Source organism: Vitis riparia, chromosome 11, assembly GCF_004353265.1.
Source record: "Vitis riparia cultivar Riparia Gloire de Montpellier isolate 1030 chromosome 11, EGFV_Vit.rip_1.0, whole genome shotgun sequence".
In the NCBI taxonomy this organism is placed as follows: Eukaryota; Viridiplantae; Streptophyta; class Magnoliopsida; order Vitales; family Vitaceae; genus Vitis; species Vitis riparia.
The window spans coordinates 15,735,613-15,756,350 of record NC_048441.1 but is presented as its reverse complement, the minus strand read 5'-3'; the positions used below and the strand labels follow the sequence as shown (position 1 = coordinate 15,756,350).

The 20,738-nt window shown below is 35.0% G+C and overlaps 2 protein-coding genes across 2 annotated transcripts; one reads left to right on the top strand and one right to left on the bottom strand.

Moving 5' to 3' along the window:
• The first annotated feature begins 1,129 nt into the window (after positions 1-1,129).
• Positions 1,130-3,945, top strand: LOC117925254 (3-ketoacyl-CoA synthase 11-like). The gene is made up of 2 exons (XM_034844212.1): positions 1,130-1,391; positions 1,951-3,945. Exon 2 carries the CDS (start codon positions 1,957-1,959, stop codon positions 3,490-3,492), a length of 1,536 nt encoding a protein of 511 aa, XP_034700103.1. The 5' UTR covers positions 1,130-1,391; positions 1,951-1,956; the 3' UTR covers positions 3,493-3,945.
• A 527-nt stretch (positions 3,946-4,472) lies between these two features.
• LOC117925256 (serine-threonine kinase receptor-associated protein-like) lies at positions 4,473-14,503 on the bottom strand. The gene is made up of 7 exons (XM_034844215.1): positions 14,236-14,503; positions 13,900-14,035; positions 10,044-10,125; positions 9,269-9,444; positions 5,635-5,772; positions 5,409-5,548; positions 4,473-5,195 (listed from the first exon to the last, which is right to left on the bottom strand). The coding sequence occupies exons 1-7, from the start codon at positions 14,351-14,353 to the stop codon at positions 4,939-4,941; spliced, it is 1,047 nt and encodes a 348-aa protein (XP_034700106.1). The 5' UTR covers positions 14,354-14,503; the 3' UTR covers positions 4,473-4,938.
• Positions 14,504-20,738: the final 6,235 nt, after the last annotated feature.

The window sequence follows — 20,738 nt, the reverse complement described above, 5'->3', positions numbered from 1 at the left end:
CATCCTGCTATGCCCTTTGGTAGTTGCTGTCTGATTTCTACCAATAATGAAGAGGAAAATCTTAATAACAGAACTTTAAAATGCTCTGCTTTCATTGTATGAAGCCAGTCACAGAATCAAGCCATATTAATGTTCTAATAGTTGATTGCCAACCAGTTTAGACTGAAAAGACTGTTGGAAGCTCATCTTTCTGTTCTTTGTGTTCAAGAAGAGCTCCACTTGGACACGTCTCGGTATCAGCCTAACTAAATGTTTTTCACAGGAATCTTCCCATGAATTCAGCAGAAATGCTATTACAAACTCTTGTATAAGTCCAGAAAGCAATGCCTATTTATATTTTATCATCGCCAGTTAAGGCCACCTACGAGTTATGACATTTGGAATATGCTAGACGTACAATGAACAAAAGTTCAGTGAAAGAATTATGAATAAACGACTTTGATAGTCCTGCATTTTCATTTCATTTGGAACAAAGAGAAGATCGGAAAAGAGCCATGTCTTTCACTTCACTACTCAGGATACCCAGCTGGTTGGCACAGAACCTTCTTTCAAAAAAGGAAAGGGGACCCTCAAAAAACTAATTTTTCATTCACTCTTTGGATTCTAAAACCAAATAAAAGACACAAACATGAACAGACAACACAAGAGGGTAAAGTAGATAACGTGAATTGCAAGAGTTAGAATTCAAATTGCACAAGCAGCCAAGTTTTCGTCTGAATTCTAGAACCCCGCATTTCGATACCAACCATTCAAAAAACTAACAATCCAAACTCTCAAAATCGAATTAAGAAGAAGATACTCCATGGAAAACGAGTTCAAAGATAAACCTTTTCCATACTTAATACTTTTAAGATATAAGCAAAGATATAATCCTAAATTTGCGGAGCATCTACGCAAACATTGAGCAGAGAGCGTGTCCATGTGGCGGACGAGAGATCGTAGATAGAAAATTTCTCCACTACACGTGAAAGGTGTCGCCAAGACACGAAGTTCCCTGAAAGAAGCCAAAAGGAGGAGGAATACAATCAGGACCGTTTATAATGGCAAACAGAAAGCCGCCACGCAGAAAAGGACACGCTGTACAGTCACACAGTCAACCTCCAATGAAGTTTCAAAGCCAGTAGGCGCCAACCCCAATCTCTCCCCTTCAAACGCGTTGTCTTTGCTGTTACAATCCATGGCTTCGCATTTTCTTCTCTTCATATTTATATAAATATATTCCCACTTCGGGGCACTCGCAATTGAAAATTTGGTTTATTGTGGTTCCCCTTTTTTTTGGTGTTTCTATCTATAGATATATTTATAGTGCTCTCTGCGTCTCGTTCCTTCTCTTTGGCTCCTCCGGCGCGATTGAACTTTGGAACGATCGGTGGAGGGTTGTGGCGTTAGAGGTTGGTGTTTTCGATCTGGGTTTTGCCGTCTTGGTTTTTTGTTTCTGCTTATGGTTTCTTTCAAGCGCTTGAGAAATGGCTAGTTTTTTGGGCGGATTTTGATTTGGGTTTGTCGTTTATCTGCAATTGATTTCTTTTCGTCTACGAAAGATCTGTTTCTGGTTTGAATTTCGAGATGGATTTCATTATATTGTCGGTATTTTTCCATAATTAATTTTTGAATGTATTAAAAACGTGTTGCTGTTGATGGGAATTTAGATCTGTTGGTTTTATTTAGTTGGTTTGATCTATGAAGGATTACAACAAAGATTTTGAAGGGATTGAAATGGGAAAAATAGGTTTCTTTATCCTTTTGGTCATACTGTATGTTTGAGGTTTTCTGGACCTGGGTTGCCTCAATCTATTTCCTGTATCTTTCCTATCATAAATAGTCTGAAAACTAGGTTTTCAGAGCCTTACGTTGACAAGTACATATCTTACATCTGCTGCCATTTTCAATAATAAACTCCAGTGTTGTTTCTTAGCATTTAATCTCACCCAAGCCTTTAATTTTTGACAGGGGAAAATGTCAGAAGCGAAGGTAGACACGCCATTGATCTCACCATCATCATCACGAAATCTCCCTGATTTCAAAAAGTCAGTTAAATTGAAGTACGTAAAGCTTGGTTACCATTACTTGATCACCCATGGAATGTTCCTCTTTCTTTCCCCTCTTGTCGTTGTAATTGCCGCTCAGCTCTCGACATTTTCTCTCCAAGATCTACATGATCTTTGGGACCATCTTCGATTCAACCTCATCTCCGTGATTCTTTGTTCAACTCTTCTTGTTTTCCTCTCGACCCTTTACTTTCTCACGCGTCCTCGCCCAGTGTATCTTGTGGATTTTGCCTGCTACAAGCCTGAAGAATCTCGGAAATGCACGAGGAAGATTTTTATGGATCAGTCTCAGATGACTGGTTCATTTACAGAATCGAGCCTTGAGTTCCAGCGGAAGATCCTTGAGAAGTCTGGCCTTGGGGAGTCAACTTACCTTCCTGAGGCTGTTCTCAATATCCCTCCAAACCCATCAATGCAAGAAGCTAGAAAAGAAGCCGCGACTGTAATGTTTGGTGCCCTCGATCAGCTTTTTGCAAAGACATCTTTGAAGCCTAAAGACATTGGAATTCTGGTTGTGAATTGTAGCTTGTTCAATCCAACTCCATCCCTTTCTGCTATGGTCATCAACCATTACAAGCTTAGAGGTAATATAATTAGCTATAATTTGGGTGGGATGGGTTGCAGTGCTGGTTTAATCTCAATCGATCTCGCTAAAGACCTTCTTCAGGTCCATCCCAACTCTTATGCATTGGTTATCAGCATGGAGAACATCACTTTGAACTGGTATTTTGGGAACCAGAGGTCCATGCTTGTTTCCAATTGTTTATTCAGGATGGGAGGAGCTGCTGTGCTGCTTTCAAATAAAAGCTCTGACAGAAGAAGGTCTAAATACCGATTGGTGCATACTGTCCGAACCCACAAGGGTGCTGATGATAAGTGCTTTGCCTGTGTTACCCAAGAAGAAGATGCCGAAGGAAAGGTTGGTGTTTCTTTGTCTAAGGATCTTATGGCAGTCGCAGGCGATGCTTTAAAGACCAACATCACTACCTTAGGCCCTCTTGTTCTGCCAATGTCTGAACAGTTGCTCTTCTTTGCTACATTAATTGGGAGGAAACTTTTCAAGATGAAACTCAAGCCTTATATTCCAGATTTCAAACTAGCTTTTGAGCACTTCTGCATTCATGCTGGGGGAAGAGCTGTTCTGGATGAATTAGAGAAGAACTTGCACCTCTCTGACTGGCATATGGAGCCATCAAGGATGACACTTTATCGATTTGGCAACACCTCGAGCAGTTCCCTTTGGTACGAATTAGCCTATACTGAAGCCAAGGGCAGAATTAAGAAGGGGGATAGAACATGGCAGATAGCATTTGGATCTGGGTTCAAGTGCAATAGTGCAGTGTGGAAGGCTTTAAGGACCATAAACCCAGCACAGGAGAAGAACCCATGGATGGATGAAATTGACATGTTTCCAGTGAATGTTCCAAAGGTATCAGCCCTCTAAAGCCAGAAATGGTATTTTTGTTCCCCATTCTTTTGCAGCTGTAATTCGAGATGTGGGCAAGACATTTGAATGGTAAAATCTTTGATTCTTTCTATTTTTCGGATTGGACTGTGTTTTGGCCACCATGAGGAGGGTGGTTGTTAGCCTTTTGCTTTTCTTTCAATTGCGGTCTTGAAGCAGATGGAAGATATTTTCTTGTTGGGGAGATGGATTATTTGCATCGAAGAGTTTTAGTGATTGCTGTGAGGTTCTGTCTTCGTTACTAGGGATTAATGTGATTCAATTTGGAATTTGAACTATATGTCTAGTGATATTCTTTTGGAACAGTGTTTTGCATTTCTTCTGCCTCTTTCATTGGGACCATTTTGCTACTTACACTGGGACACTATTTTTGCTTCCTTGCATTATAATCACCCAGAACATCACGGATAAACTATTTTGAGATTTTATTTATTAATTTATTCCTATTATTATTTCAGCACTGCCTCATTAGTCCACCCCTGTTTCCTAATGGTGAGGACATTAAGGAGATTAACAACATCAAATTGATGGATGAGAACAAGAGGCAGGCAAGGCGATGCATGCCATACAGGGATCATGATTTTTTGTTATCTCAGGGAAGTTCATTAAATAACTTCTGTTCAAATAAAATTTGTAAAGAACTTGTGTCTGCCAACTTTTTCTTAACATGGAATATTTACTGCTTCATATTGAATCCTTGAGAAGCATGTGCACGTGGAGAAGCTGGAGCAATTCAAGTGGAATCACCTGCTGGCATCACATACTACTTTTGGGAATCACATTATTAAGCCAGGCTGCACCCAAGGGCCACAGCCATGAGCCAGCTATGCCCCTATGGAACACATGGGCCTACCCTGTGGTGAGACAGATATTATGCTACTTCAGGGGAGAACATTAGGATGTGCATTGTTGCAAAGTGACATATCAACCACCTATGATGGAGCTATGAGACTATAGGATCTAACAATCTTCTGCCAGCTGATGCAGTGAACTAGCATAGAATTAAATTTTCAATACAGGGTAGAATACATATAAAACAATGCTAAGTCAGAAGACATGTGACATGTTCCAAAAAAAATTAAAGAGACTTTAAGTACATAACATTGTCTATAATCAAATAAATTATTTGGAAGAGGGCTGCTTTCAGACAGGGTAGTGCACTCAATGCAAACGGTAATTCGAAATTTCACAAAATTAGATTATCAAGGTTGCTCAATGGAGAATTAAGAAACCGTCCAGGATGGGAATTCAAATTGAGCTGAGTCCTCATCCAACACTGTTGATCTGAATGTCACCCTCCAGGCTCTAGGTCATTAGAAATTGTATACAAAATCTGATGGTCTATTTCTCTGTAATGGAGTAATTGTCCAAGAAAAGACAGCATTATGCTATAGGCAAAGCAAGGGGAAACATAATTAGCAGCCCTCATGCAGTCCCTGCCTCCTCTCCAGCTTTCCCTTCATCTGCAATGTGAAAACCCTCGATCTTGCATGAAACCTCTTCTGCAGCCACCTTCACTTTTCCAGTCAATCCATTTGCCCTGAACATCTCATTGTTATCATGTGTCAGAGGGCCTGTCTGCCAAATTCTAATGGTTCCATCCTCAGATCCGGAGGCATATGATTCTCCTCCAGGTGAGAAACGTACACAATGAACAGGACCATGGTGACCTTTGTTGCATGCTGCACCCAAATATTGAAAATAATATGAAACATACACTTGAAAATCAAATAAACGAGCATGTTCTTGGAACCAGATAGATTATGTGATCTACCCTAAGCATATATATATATTCAAGAATGTGGCAGGTTGCCTCAATAAAACGAATTTGAGCATTTATGCCTGCCCAAAGATTTTTTCTAATTTTTTTCCTTTCATTATTAAGCTGCACTTACCGATCTCTTCCCCAGTATGAAAATCAAATAAGCGAATCCACATATCTTCTCCCCCAGCAATGAACTTATCCCCATTTTTTGGTTCCAATGATGCTGATTCTACAGTACAAGGCATCTTGTAGCTTTTCACCAACCCAAAACTGGAAGGGGAAAAAAAACAAAAAGCAATATATAAACACATGCATTAATTCTGGAAAGAGAAACTGCTCTATTGCTTTTAACTTACTGATTAGCATCCCAAAATTTAACACTGGACCCATCAGCAGTTATGATATAACGGCCATCTTGACTCACTTCAGCACTGGTTACAGAAGAGTTAGTCTCAAGTGTCTGGACTATTTTACCACTTCTTACGTCCCATAATCTGTACAAATCACCAGTAACATATTAATAAAGCTTCAAACTATCATTGACCCATAATGCAAACCCTGAGTAAATTCAACATGCAACTTTTTTAATGCATGTGTTTTGAAAAAGAATGAGATCTGATAATTACAGGCATCCAAGCATCCTTAGGAAAATGGCTTAGACAGAGCATAAGAATTAAAATAGTAGCAAACCAGTTTCAAATTTTCGTTTTTTTTTATATAAATAAATAATTAAATTAAATTAAAGAAAAGAACCGCCAGAAAACGACCCCAAGTATACAAGAGAACAAACTGCCCTTCGCCACCAAGGCTCAACCACAAGACTACAGAAAGAACTAGAACAAACTCAACCTGTACCCAACCATTCAAAAAATCTGACTAAAGTCAGTGGGCATTCATCGACAAACACCTTAGCTTCAGACCACAAAAAACAAACAGACTCCCTTTTCAGCTTTTGAATCAAAAAAACCTTATTACAGAAAGCAATATTGTTCCTGGTCTTCCACACCATTCAAAACAAACCCAAAGGGATTGCTTGCCAAACCTTCCTTCGCTTTGTACCCACAAAAGAACCATGCCAACCCAGCAATGTATCTTTAACTAACGAAGAAAGCACCCAAAACACCCCAAAAAGTACAAATATCAGCTCCCAAAAAACCCTTGTCTTTTCACAATGGAGCAGCAAGTGATCAATAGATTCTACATGTCGAAGACACAAAAAACATCGATTTGCCAAAGACCAACCTCATCTCTACAATTAATCCAAAGTTAGAATTTTACCCCACACTGTCTCCTAGGCAAAAAAACTAACTTTTGGTCGGACCCACAAAATCCAAATTCCATTCATTGGAAAATATCCAATCAAATCTGGTTCCAAAACATGATAAAAAGACTTAACCACAAACTTGCCACTTTTTGCCACTGTCCATAACAAAGAACATCCATATCTTGACAAACTCGTTGCCCCTATAAACAAGTTAGAAATCTCGCCACACAATCCACCTCCCAATCATTAAAAGATCTAAAGAAACAAGAATTCCAACCTCGCCCCCTCTTTCAATGGAAGAATTCCAAACATTCACCACCCATGCATCCTTAGAGATCGACAAAGCAAAAAGTGAAGGATACAACACACACAGAAGGTTATCCCCGCACCACCTATCCTTTCAAAAAAGTACCCTCCACCCATTACCCACCACAAAGGAACACCTAAATTTCACAATATCCTAATCCTTCCTTATTGCTTTCCACAACCCAACCCCATACCCCTCTTTGACCTTCTGAGTTACCCACCCCCCTTTTACTTCCCCATACTTACCACGAATAACCTAGTTCCAAAGGCCCCTATCTCCACCACAAAATGCCAACTCCACTTTAACCCCGAAGCCCCCTTTCCTCCTAGCATGACAAACAATCGCTCATTTAACAAGATGAGGTTTACGCTCCAAAGCCCCACCACCCCAAAGAAAGTTCCTCTTAATCCGTTTTAACCTCAATCAAACAACCCGAGGCATACAAAACAAAAACATAAAATAAATAGACAAACTAGATAAAATACTCTGAGGCAAAGTTACCCTCCCTTCTTTGGAAATATATTGTCGCTTCCACATAAACAACCTTTTACGAAACCGCTCTTCTACTCCATCCCAAACTCCCGTTGGTTTAAACATTCTTTAAATTAATCCTCAACATTCTCTACCCATCCAACCGAAATTAACTCACTTTTCTCCAAATTAATCCTCAACCTTGAAATGGCCTCAAACCACATAAGTAACCAACATAAATAAGTTATTTGATCCTGCGAGGCCTTACAAAAAACCAAAATGTCATCAATGAAGACTAACGAGAAACTTGCACTCCTGCTCCAAATCTACCATTCACCTAACAACCTGATAAAAAACCACCCCCAATCGTGCACTTCAAAAGACAACTCAAAGCCTCCATTGCAATTACAAATAAATAAGACAAAAGAGGATCCCCTTGACGCAGCCCTCTAGAACTTGGGAAAAAACCAGAGGGAGTACTATTCACGAAAACAGAGAATCTGGCTGTGGAAATACACCACCATATCCACCCAATCCATTTACCCCCAAAACCCATTTTTTGCAAAACTGAAAGCAAAAAAGATCCGTCCACATGAACCAGTTTCAAAATTTCAGTAGAACAAAAATGTGAATTTTCAGCAAAGATTATTAATACAACCAAAATTATCCATAGGGCATGGTTTCCATCCTACTGGCAACCCCATGCATGTGTTCTTGTCCATGAAAATTCTCATCCTCAAGAGAAAAAGGTTTCCCTTTTCCCCACATACACATGAAAGGGGGTTCACTAAACTCTCCTCATCTTCTTCTTCTCTCTTTTCTCCATCATCTTGACCTTTTCAGCATGAAGTGCAGGAACCAACTATCAACAGTATTTCTCTTTTTCTTTTTTCTTTTTTTTTTTGATAGGTAAAAGGCAGTTGTATTAAAAATGCCTAACGTAGAGTATGCAAAGGTATACACAATGTTTACAAGGAACAACACTTTCATTTTTCTTTGATAGGAAAAAGCAATTGTTTTAAAAGCACGTAATGTAAGGTGCACAGAAGCATACTAGATATATACAAGGCACCAAAGGCCAAAAAAAAACTATCAACAACATCTTACTACTTTTGAATATTAAAAAGCCATGAAGTTTAACCCACACTTAATTGTTCAAATTGCAGCCAACAACTCTCTCACTAGTCAACCCCCAGTTTTTGTTACCTTCTTCTATATCATTTTAATCTCTACTACATGCATATTTTCACTAGATAACTTCTCATTAATATTGTTTTCATTTCTCCAGAAATATAAAGCCTTTTGGACAATAGCACTGCATTTGCAGTTCACATCTTAAGATCTCAGAAATATATTACATTATCTAATTAAACCAAGATACTCCACAATAACAGCCAGCACCAAGTTGGGATTAAGTTGACTTTGCTTCCTAATTGTGATTAATCAATTATTCCAACTCATTATCCCATTACAATGTCACATATTTCTGTGAAATTTTACAGGCTGTAAATATTCCAGTAATCCTAGGATCCACACATATACATGCAACATATACAGCAACAATCCTCTTAAATACAATTTCCAGTAATTGATACCTAACCAAGAAAGCAGTTATGGAGAGAAAGCTCAATATTGGAGGGCAGGAGTTCAAACAGAATTTGAATCCAGAAAGGAAGAAACAAACTTGCCTACAGAAATATCCATAAAAAGAATAGTTCTATCCCTTGCCAAAGAAAAGACATTAAATGGGAAACATTGTAAAGCTATTTAAATTCAGGATATATGGGACAGTTTGATTATGGTTTCAATTTATGACTAGAAAGCCTCACAGACAAAAATCCATGTTAAATGTTCACTAACAAGTCATACAAAGTTCATATTAAAAAATAAAATGAAGAAAGCATGACACTGTAGCTGTAAAAGCATGTGATTTCATAAGAAATGCTACCTTACACCCCCAATATCTGTACACGAACTTAATATTGTTTGATCACTATGGAGCCATGCAACAGTTCTGACTGAACCAGGAGAATTATCCACTTCTCTAGGAGGTGCATCTGGGCGATTCAAGTCAAATATACGAAGAATTTTCTCAACTCCTCCAGTAAGCAGGAAGTGTGTATCCTGTATCCAGATTAATAAAAATTGGTCCATTAGCACAAATAAGCAATAATGAGGAAAAGGAATTTTTTTTTTTTTTCCTTTTAAAGTGTAATGAGGAAAGAAGATGCAGCATGATTAATAAGTGTCCACCTTTTTCTGCAAAAGTTATTAACATTACACCTAAAAAACAATGATACCAGCAACAATGGACAGAACTATGGGATCATAGCATGAACACTAAATATGCACTTGATAAATTGCATGTAGCATGGGGCTTGGGACATTAAATAGAGATAGACTCCAAGAAATTTGACTTGGTGAATGCTTCAGATAGTTGAAATGCAATTAGTGACGTGCTGTAGATTAATATTAAAGTTCTTAATTCCTCCTCCTTTCTCTTTATATTTTCATATATATTATATAGATAAATAGATAGATAGATAGATAGATATATACATACATATGTATATCTATATATCTATATGCATATATATATGTATGTATGCATATATATATGTATGTATGTATGTATGTATGTATGTATATATGTATATGTATATATGTATCTATATATGTATGTATATATCTATGTATGTATTTAAGAAAAACCAAAGGTCTACCTCTGAAAAAGCACAAGATCGAACAATGTGCTTGTGTTCAAATGAGTGCAATTCATCCCCTGTTAAAGCATCCCATATTTTCCTACATGCACAAAAATGTGAAATGTTAGCAAACTCTATTGGTAATCAATGAAATGCCACTTGTTCATTCTGAAATGTTAATGAACACCACCCAGTACCAAATCCAACCACCATCACCACCACCCCCAAAAAAATTCACCCTCATACCCAACCAAAAATGGGGAAAAAAATACATAATGAGGAACACACATACACCAAGTTTTAACAGTAAGGAAAAAACATTTAGAAAATAGAACACATGATGCAATACTACATGCATTTCAACTAAATAATCCCCCATAATCCATCTTTTCAGAAAGAGGGATTCACCTAGTAGGCAAACAAACCAACTCCAAAGACCACCAGCTCAGTTGTATACAATATTAACTGTAAAATGGTGTTTTTGGTAGTGGGGATGAGGGAATGGTAAGGATAAAACTTTTTATAAATATAAAAGAACCTAGTAAATTATGAATTACTCAAAGAAGCTCAGTTTTGAAAAGTCTGGTTGAAAACAGCAGTTTATTCACCTCAGCAGAAAAAAGGGAACAGGGAGAGAAAGCGAGTACTGATTACATGTTTTTAGCATTCACCAAAAAATGACTCTAACATAGATGAAGCAGACCTTTATAAGCTGGGAAAAGAATACCACTATCATTACCCACACTTCTAATGAGTTTATCACCCAGAGTACGGAAATTCTGATGTAAGTTCCATAGCCAGAATTTTTTGGTAGGCAAGAAAAAGTTTATTAAAAGAAGCTCCAATCAAATGAGCGCACAGCACACATACATCAAAATCATATAAAGAGCACTCATAGGAGACCAACAAAGCAATGATGGAAGTCTTAGTAAGGACAAAAATGATCAATGAAACCTGGCCAAAAACATACGATCTGCATCCAAAGACCTCTTCGACCACGAGAAAAGAGGATAAAGTAATGACTCTTTTAAAGCTTTAACCAGCTGTTCCAAGTCTTCCAATGATCTCCCATGTTGCTCCCTCCAAATAGTCCAAAACAAGAAAAAGGGAGTTGTTCTCTGAACTTTTTTCTGATTCTTTCCAGCAAATTTGTCCTACCATCCTAATAAAAACCTCTTTTGACTGACCAAGGAAGAACTTAAGAAAGCCCACAAAGAAAGCAAGAAATACCAAAGAGCACAAGCAAGACTACAATGGAGCTGGATGTGATGGTCTGACTCTTCCTCACTCTTACACAAGCAACAACAATTCACTAATGGTCATCCTCTTCTCATCTATTGGTCCCCCAATCTACTTCCCAAGCAAAGAAACCTACTTGTAAGGAAGTTGCATTTCCCCAAATTACCTAGGGGGATCCTGTCCTCCAGTTGAGACCACAGGCTAATAAACAGTGTTAACAAAAAACACCCCATCCTTGGTACTCCGAGATCACCCATCCTCTGTATTCTTCGTCACAGCTACCTTCTATATCTGATCAAGGAACCAGACCATACTCTCCCCATCCTATTCCTGCAAATGCCTCACAAAACAAGGATTCCAATGCCTAGATCCCTCCAACTCTACCCAAACATCTGCACCCCAAGCCTCCTTAGAGATTACTAAGGTAAACAACTCAGGAAAGTAGGTGTTCAATTGAAAATCCCTCCAACATACATCATACTAGAACCTAACTTCCACCCACCTTCCATTGCTAAGAAAATCCTAGCTTGGAAGAACTACCAACTACTCATGATTTCCACCCAAACCTATCTCTACCAACTCTAGAATACCATCCCCCCACCTCCTCACCAAATGTTCCTGAGATGACTTTCCTCTACAAGTTGTTCTGCACTTTCACAAACCTCCAATACCACTTCCAAAGAAGAGCCTTCTTGATGAGCAAAAGCTTTCTAATGCCCAATCCCCGTATCTTATCTGTAACTTCACAGAGTTGTGTCCATATTGTAATCTCATAATTCAAATTTCTCCGTAGAGACAATAGCTCATAATTCAAATTTCTCCATAGAGACAATAGATAAATTCACTAGATGAGGCATTTTATCCAAGTCACCAGCCTACAAACAAACAAAAAAACCCTTTTCTAATCTCAAACTCACCACTCTTGAAATAGTATAAATATGATAAATAGGTAAGCTAGAAAGTGTGCGATTAACAAGGATTAGCCCCCACCCTTAGACAAAGGCGGACCCTTCCACAAGGCAAGTCTTTTTCTGAACCTCTCTTCCACTGCATCCTAAACTGCTGTAGATTTATACAAAGCACCAAGAAGCAGGCCTAAGTAAGTGGATGGTAATTCTCCCACACCACAACCCAAGATTGGTGCCAAAGGCTGCCTCTTGGGAACCTTCCCTACTACTTTTCCCCAAGCTAATATTCTAGCCTGAAATGACCTCAAACCAAAGAAGAATTCGCCTCAAATACAAAACTACCTCCTGATTAGCTCCACAGATAAGAGGAGTGCAAAAAAGGCATATTGAGGTGCCAACAAAGGGTCACCCTACCTCAATCCCCTCACATTCAAAAAAAATCCTATTGAAGTCTCATGTACAAGTACTGAAAGCCTCATGGACGAAATGCAAAACTTATTCAATCAATCCTACTCAAGCCAAATTCCATCCTTGCCATCACTTATAGAAGGAAGTTCCAGCTCATGTGGCATAGACTTTCTTATTGTACAACTTGCACAACAACACATCTCAGTGGCTTCATTTGCCCGCCCTCCACAGAGGCAAATTGGGTATTAGAGACCACTTTCCTAAGTGTATTGGAAAAACTTCCAGTTCCAGCAGCTTATACACATCTCCAACCAGACTAATGGGTCTAAAGTCCTTACAATCCTCTACATCACCTTCCTACAGGATTAAAACCAGAAAAGTAGCATTTAGGCTTATCTACAAGGAGCCAATCTCATAAATTGCTAACTTGGGACAAGGAAACACAACATGTGAGAAATTAATAAAGAAACACAGCCATAAACCTATGAGAAATGAGATAATCAAAGTTTTCATATGAAGTAGAAAACAGACAAAACAGGAGCCAGAGCACAAGCACAAGACTGCTTAAGTAACATCTCTTTCTTAAACATGTCTGAATTTCTTTTCCAGATAAACCAGCTGTGCAACAAGATTCTAAAGAGGGTTCAATCCAAATATATGGGAAGCATACATGATATGACCACAATCAAAACCGCATAAAAGAAAAAGAAATCTGAAATGAAGCAGGAAAATTGCATACACCCATTTAGCCCCTCAACTTAATTGAAATAAACAGAGATTTGAGCTACGTTGCTGCTTTGAGCCACTATAAAATATTAGTGCAGTCCTTATAATTTTAATCTTGCATGACACAATATCTGTTCTGTCCAAGCTCTAGCAGATTCCAATCTGTAAAAATACCACAGATTCATTATCAAACATCCTGCTAATTGGAAAAGGATCAGAAAGGCTGAGAGAGACATGAGATTTCTAAGGAGAGACCTAAAATGAACAAACTAAGAAAAAGAATACATAAACATGGAAAAATTTGGTATTTTCATAAACAATGAGACAAACAGTTTGAAAACAATCTCCATAAGAAATAAGCATATTATAAAGTTCTCCACACAATTCTCAACAGCTCCCAATACATTCACATTCCATACAGATTCCATTCCTGATGCCTCTCAAAAAAGGCAAAATGCAGATTTCTTTCCTGATACCACACCTGTTTTTTTCTCTTAACCCCTATGAGAAGATCTTCCAGCAAGTCATCCCAGGATAATATAAAGTATGCAAATGCATTAAATAAATTACTAAAATGGGTTTTAGATGCATACGCAGTGAAGTCCGCTGAGCCAGATGCAGCACGTAAAGCATTCGTATCCAAGCAGCAACTCCATACTGCACCCTTATGTCCTTCAAATGTTCCAATCCAATCTCCAGTCTCTCCATTTCTAAGCATGGGGCTAGAATCTGCACATCATAAATGAACATCGCATACCCAATAAAGAGCAATGCAATATAATCCAGCAATAATTTTACTCCAATATCAACAAAACAATCAACCAAAGCCATCAATTCGTAAACAAAAAATAATGAGGCAAATACACATCAAATTTCACAATTTTTCCCTTCACATAGAAAATTGACATTGATAAGAAATGCACACATACCCTTGCTGGCGCTGATAAGAAAGAACCCATCTGGGGTGATGGGACTGTAAAACAAATCCACAACCGGTCGGGAATGGCCGTGGCACACGAGAGGAACAGCCACCCTTTTCTTCTCCATGATTCTAGAAAATTCTAGAATTCCCAAAACCAAATAACAGAAAACGTTTGCACAATATGCAAAAGAGTACAACAAATCAAGATTTAAAAACCCTAATTTCGCTATATCTACAGACAATCAACGTCAACAGAGGTAGGGGGGGCTTTGGTCTATGGTGTACACGGGGATCACTAGTGGATTGTTTCGTCATTTGCTATGGTACAGGGCCGTACAAACGTAACTCATGGGCCTAGTGTAGCCCATTGATGGTGGGCTGCTAAATGGAATTGTTATTTACATATTCATTAAAAAAAAAAATAACCAAATTTTTTATATAAACGTCTTTGATTATTTCAAATATTTACATATAAGTTTTAAAAAAAAATACTATTGTCATAAGAAAAAAATAAGGGCATTTTAGTCAAAATATTTTAAAAAAATTATAGAGGGTTAGATTTTTAAAACTGAGTTTTCAATATCCTTTTAATTAAATAACCTTAAAAAAAATCATTATGGGCTAAAAATGGCTTGCTAGACTTTTAAGTGTGAGAAATTTTGGGAGGTGAGAGACCCTTCAGAGAGGGCTAAATGGTGGGACTATTTTATTAAAATGATGAAATAATCATAAATTTATAAACCTATCATTCCATATATTTTAGTCTAAAAAATTATCCACTTTTGGCAAAAAATTCTCTCCATCTTTTTTTGTAAAAATAATATTTTCTTTCAAAACTTACATAAAAATAATACAAATATTGAAAGACATTTAAATAAAATAAAATAAAAAAGTGAGTTATTTTTCAAATTCAAATATGAAAAGAATTACTTTTACAAATTTGAGATTATTTCATTGATGAAATAATCATAAATGATAAGCATATAGATGTAGAGTGTACAGTATCATAGCCATGATAACACTTAACACACTCATGGGCAACTCAAGTCATTCCATGAAAGGTATAAAAAAAATAAGGATGATTAAATGGAGGTCGTTATTAATGTTAATAAATAATATATAAAGTTGGTTATAAGAAAAATATATATATTATCTAGCAAAATTTGTTTTAAATAAATTTAATGGTGGTATGGATGGATGGCAATGGGTAGTGTCATGTTCAATTTGGATTGTATCAAGTTAAGAAATAATGAAAATTTACTCAGAATATAAATGCATTAAATAATCATGTCAAAATAAATTGACGCAAACATTACATATATATTATACAAATAATATGATATAACTTATTTAATAAATGAGTTAAATTGAATTGTGATAGAGTCCTTTAACACAATTCTAACATTAGATCTGTTAACATGATTCTAACCCCTTGAGCCTTATGAATATAATTATAACCCATTAAACATGTTAATTCAATTGCAGCAAGTTTAATCTATTTAAAATTTTAAATTTATAAATATTTTTTTGAATCTTTTTTAGTTGCTTTAATTTTCAAAATTTAATTTTTAAAATCTTAATTAATTAACTTATTTAATTTTAATTATAATATATTTATAATGGAGAAAATAAATTAAATTTTTAATTTTACACTTGTTTGTTTTTATTTTTTATAAAATATTTTTATATTTATAATGAAATATATAAAAATTTAGTTAGTTATTTAATTTTTTTAAACCATGTGATTTTTATAATTAAAAAGTTTTTAAATTTTTATAATTTTAAATATATAAAATTAATAAATTCATGAGTTAAATAATTTATTTTAACACGATTAAGTAAATGAGTTAAACGAATTAGATGAATTAAGCAATTAAAACTAAATATGAAACATTTATTAAATAGGTTTATTGTTTGACACAATTATGAGTACGATTATACTTAATTTGAACTTGCTAAAATTAGTGTCATTTTCGAGTTGTAAAAGTGTGTGATCATTATTCAACTATTTATTTTAACATCATTACTCAATGAATTACATAGGAGACCTCCTCTAACATGGGTCATATTGCATCAATTCAGTAAAACACTTTTGTGATATATCCAAGACATACATTAATAGAAAGTGAGCAATAAGCTAACCTTAATGTCAAAAAATCTCTAGTTATCAAATGCAAAATTGATCATTATTATAAAGGTTTATTCTAGGGGCTATTGTGAAGCTACATAATTGAGAGGCCGCAATTTATAAAATATTGTATAATACATTGCCTTTCGGAGACTTTCCTTTTTGAAGGGATGTCTAGCCAAAACAGGGTAGTCTAATCAATGTTATATAATGTGTTTGATGTAATTTCTCTCAATTAATTCGATTGAAAATTTTCAACTAATTTGTGTTAGATTTAGGGGAAATCCTCAAGGAACTAGCTTATTCTCCTAACCAATTATACTTCTTCATGATTGTCTTATATTATTGGTGTTGATACAAGCTTAGTCGAATAAAAGTCCTGATTTCATGTATAAAAAAAAAAACTTATTATGTGCAAAAAGTTCCAACACGAATGTATAGTAGTCATCTAGGAAAAGAAAGTTACACGAGCATTATCCTAGGTGCACCACCCTCTCAATAAAAAAATTGAAATATTCAAGGACAACGATTAGTACCTCTTATAGAACTAGACCAACATTACTAGATATTGTTTGGCATGTTCACATATCATACCAATAGTTTCCCTTCGACATCACACAACTCTTTATTGAAAGGTGAAAGATTTTGCCATAACTCCCAAGTTTTGGCACACCTAATGGAACAACTAATGAGTTTACTAAATCCTCATCAAGCCAAGGATACAAGGAATAGAACCAAGGAGACAAATACATGGACAATAGGGTGAAAAACCACCTTCACCCAACCAAGAAACAATATGTTAGGTATTAGAAAAATTAGGTTAATCCAACCTATGGTAATCACCATAGAGAGGGGGTGAATAGGGTGATGGTCTCTTTTTGCAAATTTAAACTATGTGAATGTAAGAGACAATTATATTCAAGTATATAATAAACAATATAAAGACAATTGCATATAAATTAAAAGAGTATGGAAGAGAGAATGCAAACACAAGATTTTATAGTGGTTCGGCGCAACCCGGCCTACTTCCACTCTCCTCTAGCTTTAATCCCAAGCTTGAGGTTCCACTAATTCAAGGCTTCTAAACCAAGCCTTCAAGCAATACAATTGCATTATGGTTTCAATTCACCCTCTTAGACTTTTGGCTCCAAGCACCCTTTACACTTCTCAAGAGATATCCCACTCTTGAACAACCCCTCAAATGATACCCCACACTTGAGAAACTTCCTCTCAAAGATTTACAAATAAATGATCTCATAAAATCCTAGTATAAAAACTTTAAGCTCAAATGATATAAGAAAACTAGGATTAAAAGGTGTACTAAGAATATGCAAGTTTTAGAATAATGGTATACTAAAAAACACTCTTCCAAGACTCAAATCTATTCAAGAAAGGTTTGGGAAGGTTAAGCTTATGAAACAATGAAGATTTTAGCCTTTTTATAGAAGAAAAAAAGTCAAACTAACCGTTGGGGGTTCGATCGGTCAAGTTGGGGGTCGACCGGTTGACTAGCCATTAGCATTTAATGTTTGGCAAGTGACCGTTGAACCTCGACCGGACCTCAACTGGTTGAGGTTCAACCTTGACCGGTTGAACAACCGTTCTGGAAGAAAGAGAAATTTTTTTGCACCCTCGACTGGTTGAGCTGGGGGTCGACCCGGACCTCGATCGATTGAGTTGAGGATCGACTCGGACCTCGACCGGTTGAGCTGGGGATTGACCTGGACCTCGACCAGTTAAGCTGGCGGTCGACCGGTTCCTCATCCGGTTCAACAGGTTGAGTCGTTTTTTGCTCAATAACCAACTTTTTCAACTTAAAATCTTTTAAAACAAGTTTGAAAAACATTTAACACAAGGTTTTAGTTGAAAACATGAAATCATCCAATTTTTAAATATTTAAAACAAAATAACTCTTGGATGATTTTGGTGCATAAGTAAAGAATATAATGCATGAAAATCCTAGTGCACCAACAACCTTATAAAGAGATCTTATGAAGCTTGGGTCTTGAAAAACACTTTTTTTTTAGGTGGTCTTCTTCTTCATGATTTCTCATTGGCTTGATTTGTCTTTGTGATTGTCACTTTGGAAATCATCTTGCCTAATCACACTTAAAATATAATCATTAGTTATAAACCTTGTTTTGTTATCATCAAAATCAAGATTAACCAAACCTTGGTTTTACACTAGGGATAATGCACATTAAGCATAAACTATATAGAGATTGAACCATAAAAAAAAAAAAGTAAGAAAAAAATGGAATTAAGACTTCTCTTTTTCACTCGCACCATTGGCTAATAAAATAGATTGACTCCTAAGGGTCATAGAAATAAGCTTTATACAAATTATTAATATCATGGTAGAATGTCTTCAAAAAGCAATGGTGATAACAATGCAACAATCATAGTTATGATATTCTTATAGACATAACATCATCATGATATGATATTAGTACATTAGTTTTTTAATAACTAATTTATTTTGGTTGAACTATTTACTCTATTTTCACTCAACTAAGGTGGCAAGATCTGAGATGAGTTGTTTCGCCCTTATTAATCACTTTAGGCCTCCTCTGCCATCCAAAATTAATATTAATGACAAACTTTCTCCTAGTTAGTAGATTCAATTTGACATTAGACCTTTATTAAAAAATACTGCTAAAGTAAATACAAATCTAATTAACTAGTTATTATATATTAATTTTTAAGCTAAATTACCCTATTTTAATTTTGATCACAAAATCTACATTTCCTTTTCTATCATGGTGGATATGCAAACAAGAAGCCTTTTTTCTTGTGGTACTTTTCTTAAGGTTTTCAAATTCTCTTTGTATATTTGCAATGTTGATTTGTAAATTTCATTCCTAAAAATTTGTTAGTGTAGTGAGTAAAGTCTGGATTGATCATGACCAAGTAGGAAAATCATGGTAAAATCGATCTTCTTACCTTGTGAAAACCAGAGTTTTTCACATTAGATAGACTTCTACAGTGAATTGGGAGCATGGATTTTTATGATTTGGTGTATTATTTTCCATTTGGCTTCCTTTGAAATCATATGCTTCACTTATCCACGGTTTCATTTGTGGGATTGGGGACACAACTAAATATAGGATTTAGATTCAACAATCCAATTATGGGTTTAGTGAATCTGGGGAAAAGATTGGAAAAATACAAAAGGGGTATTTTCAATTAAATTTAGGGTTTTCATTTCATTAGCTTAATCGAGATTAGGGATTTTCGATATTCTATCACTAGTTTCATATATATATATATATATATATATATATATATGTATATATTTGCATTTTTTTATTTAGTTTAAATCATGTTTGGTATATGAGAATGAAGAGTGAGAATTAATATTTCATTTATTTTATCATCTATTCTCATATTTGGACGAAGGGAATGGAAAAAAATATATATTTCAATGGTAATGAAATTCTATTCATAAGTGAGATTTCAATTAATCTTTACATGGGATATTTTGATTCCTTTGAACAACAAATGATATAAAATATGTGAAAATTAATAGTTTACCCTTTTGTTTTTATTAGGTTTATATGAATTTTTATAATTAATTTTTATTTATTGAATAAATATTATATTTTTCTTAGTCTTAGGATCTATTTCACATATTTATTTTTAAACTTTGTTTTTAAGGTTTTTTTTTTTTTTTTTTGTATTTTATAAAAATAATGGTGTTCAACAAGTTGTTTTTAAAAAAGAAAAAAAAAACCAAAAACTTGCATGGATAAATTGTTTTAAAAAATAATTTTTCTATTTTGATTTTGTAAAAAAAAAATTATAAATTCAATCTATGTAATATTAACTAAATTTAATTCAAGTTTTATTAAAAATGAAAATAATTTTATAATTATAAATAAACTAAAAATAAATATTTTTTTAATAAAAAATGAATTATAATATTATAATAACTTAGCATATTTCATAAGATATATTATCTTAGGATATCAAATAATATCATATATAATTGAAAATCATATCCTAAGATATGCATTTTCTATTTAATGGGATATGATATATTGGAATATACATATTACGATATATATGAATATGCATATTAATCTATTTTATCTAGTCTGCCAACTGAACATAGCCATAGAAGATTCTTAAATTTTTTATTTAGTTTACAATTAATTAATCAATTTTTTGAATTCCAAATTATTCTTAAAAATTAGAATTATATCAAACATAATAAAATTGCAAATTCTAAAAGGTGTATGACTTTTTATGATTTAGATAAAATTCCAATTGGTAAAAGCAACTTCTATTTATTCTCTAAAACATGAATTCTATTTCACTTTATTTAAAAAAAAATAGAAAATAACAACCAAATAATTTTATAAAATTCAAAAAACAATTTT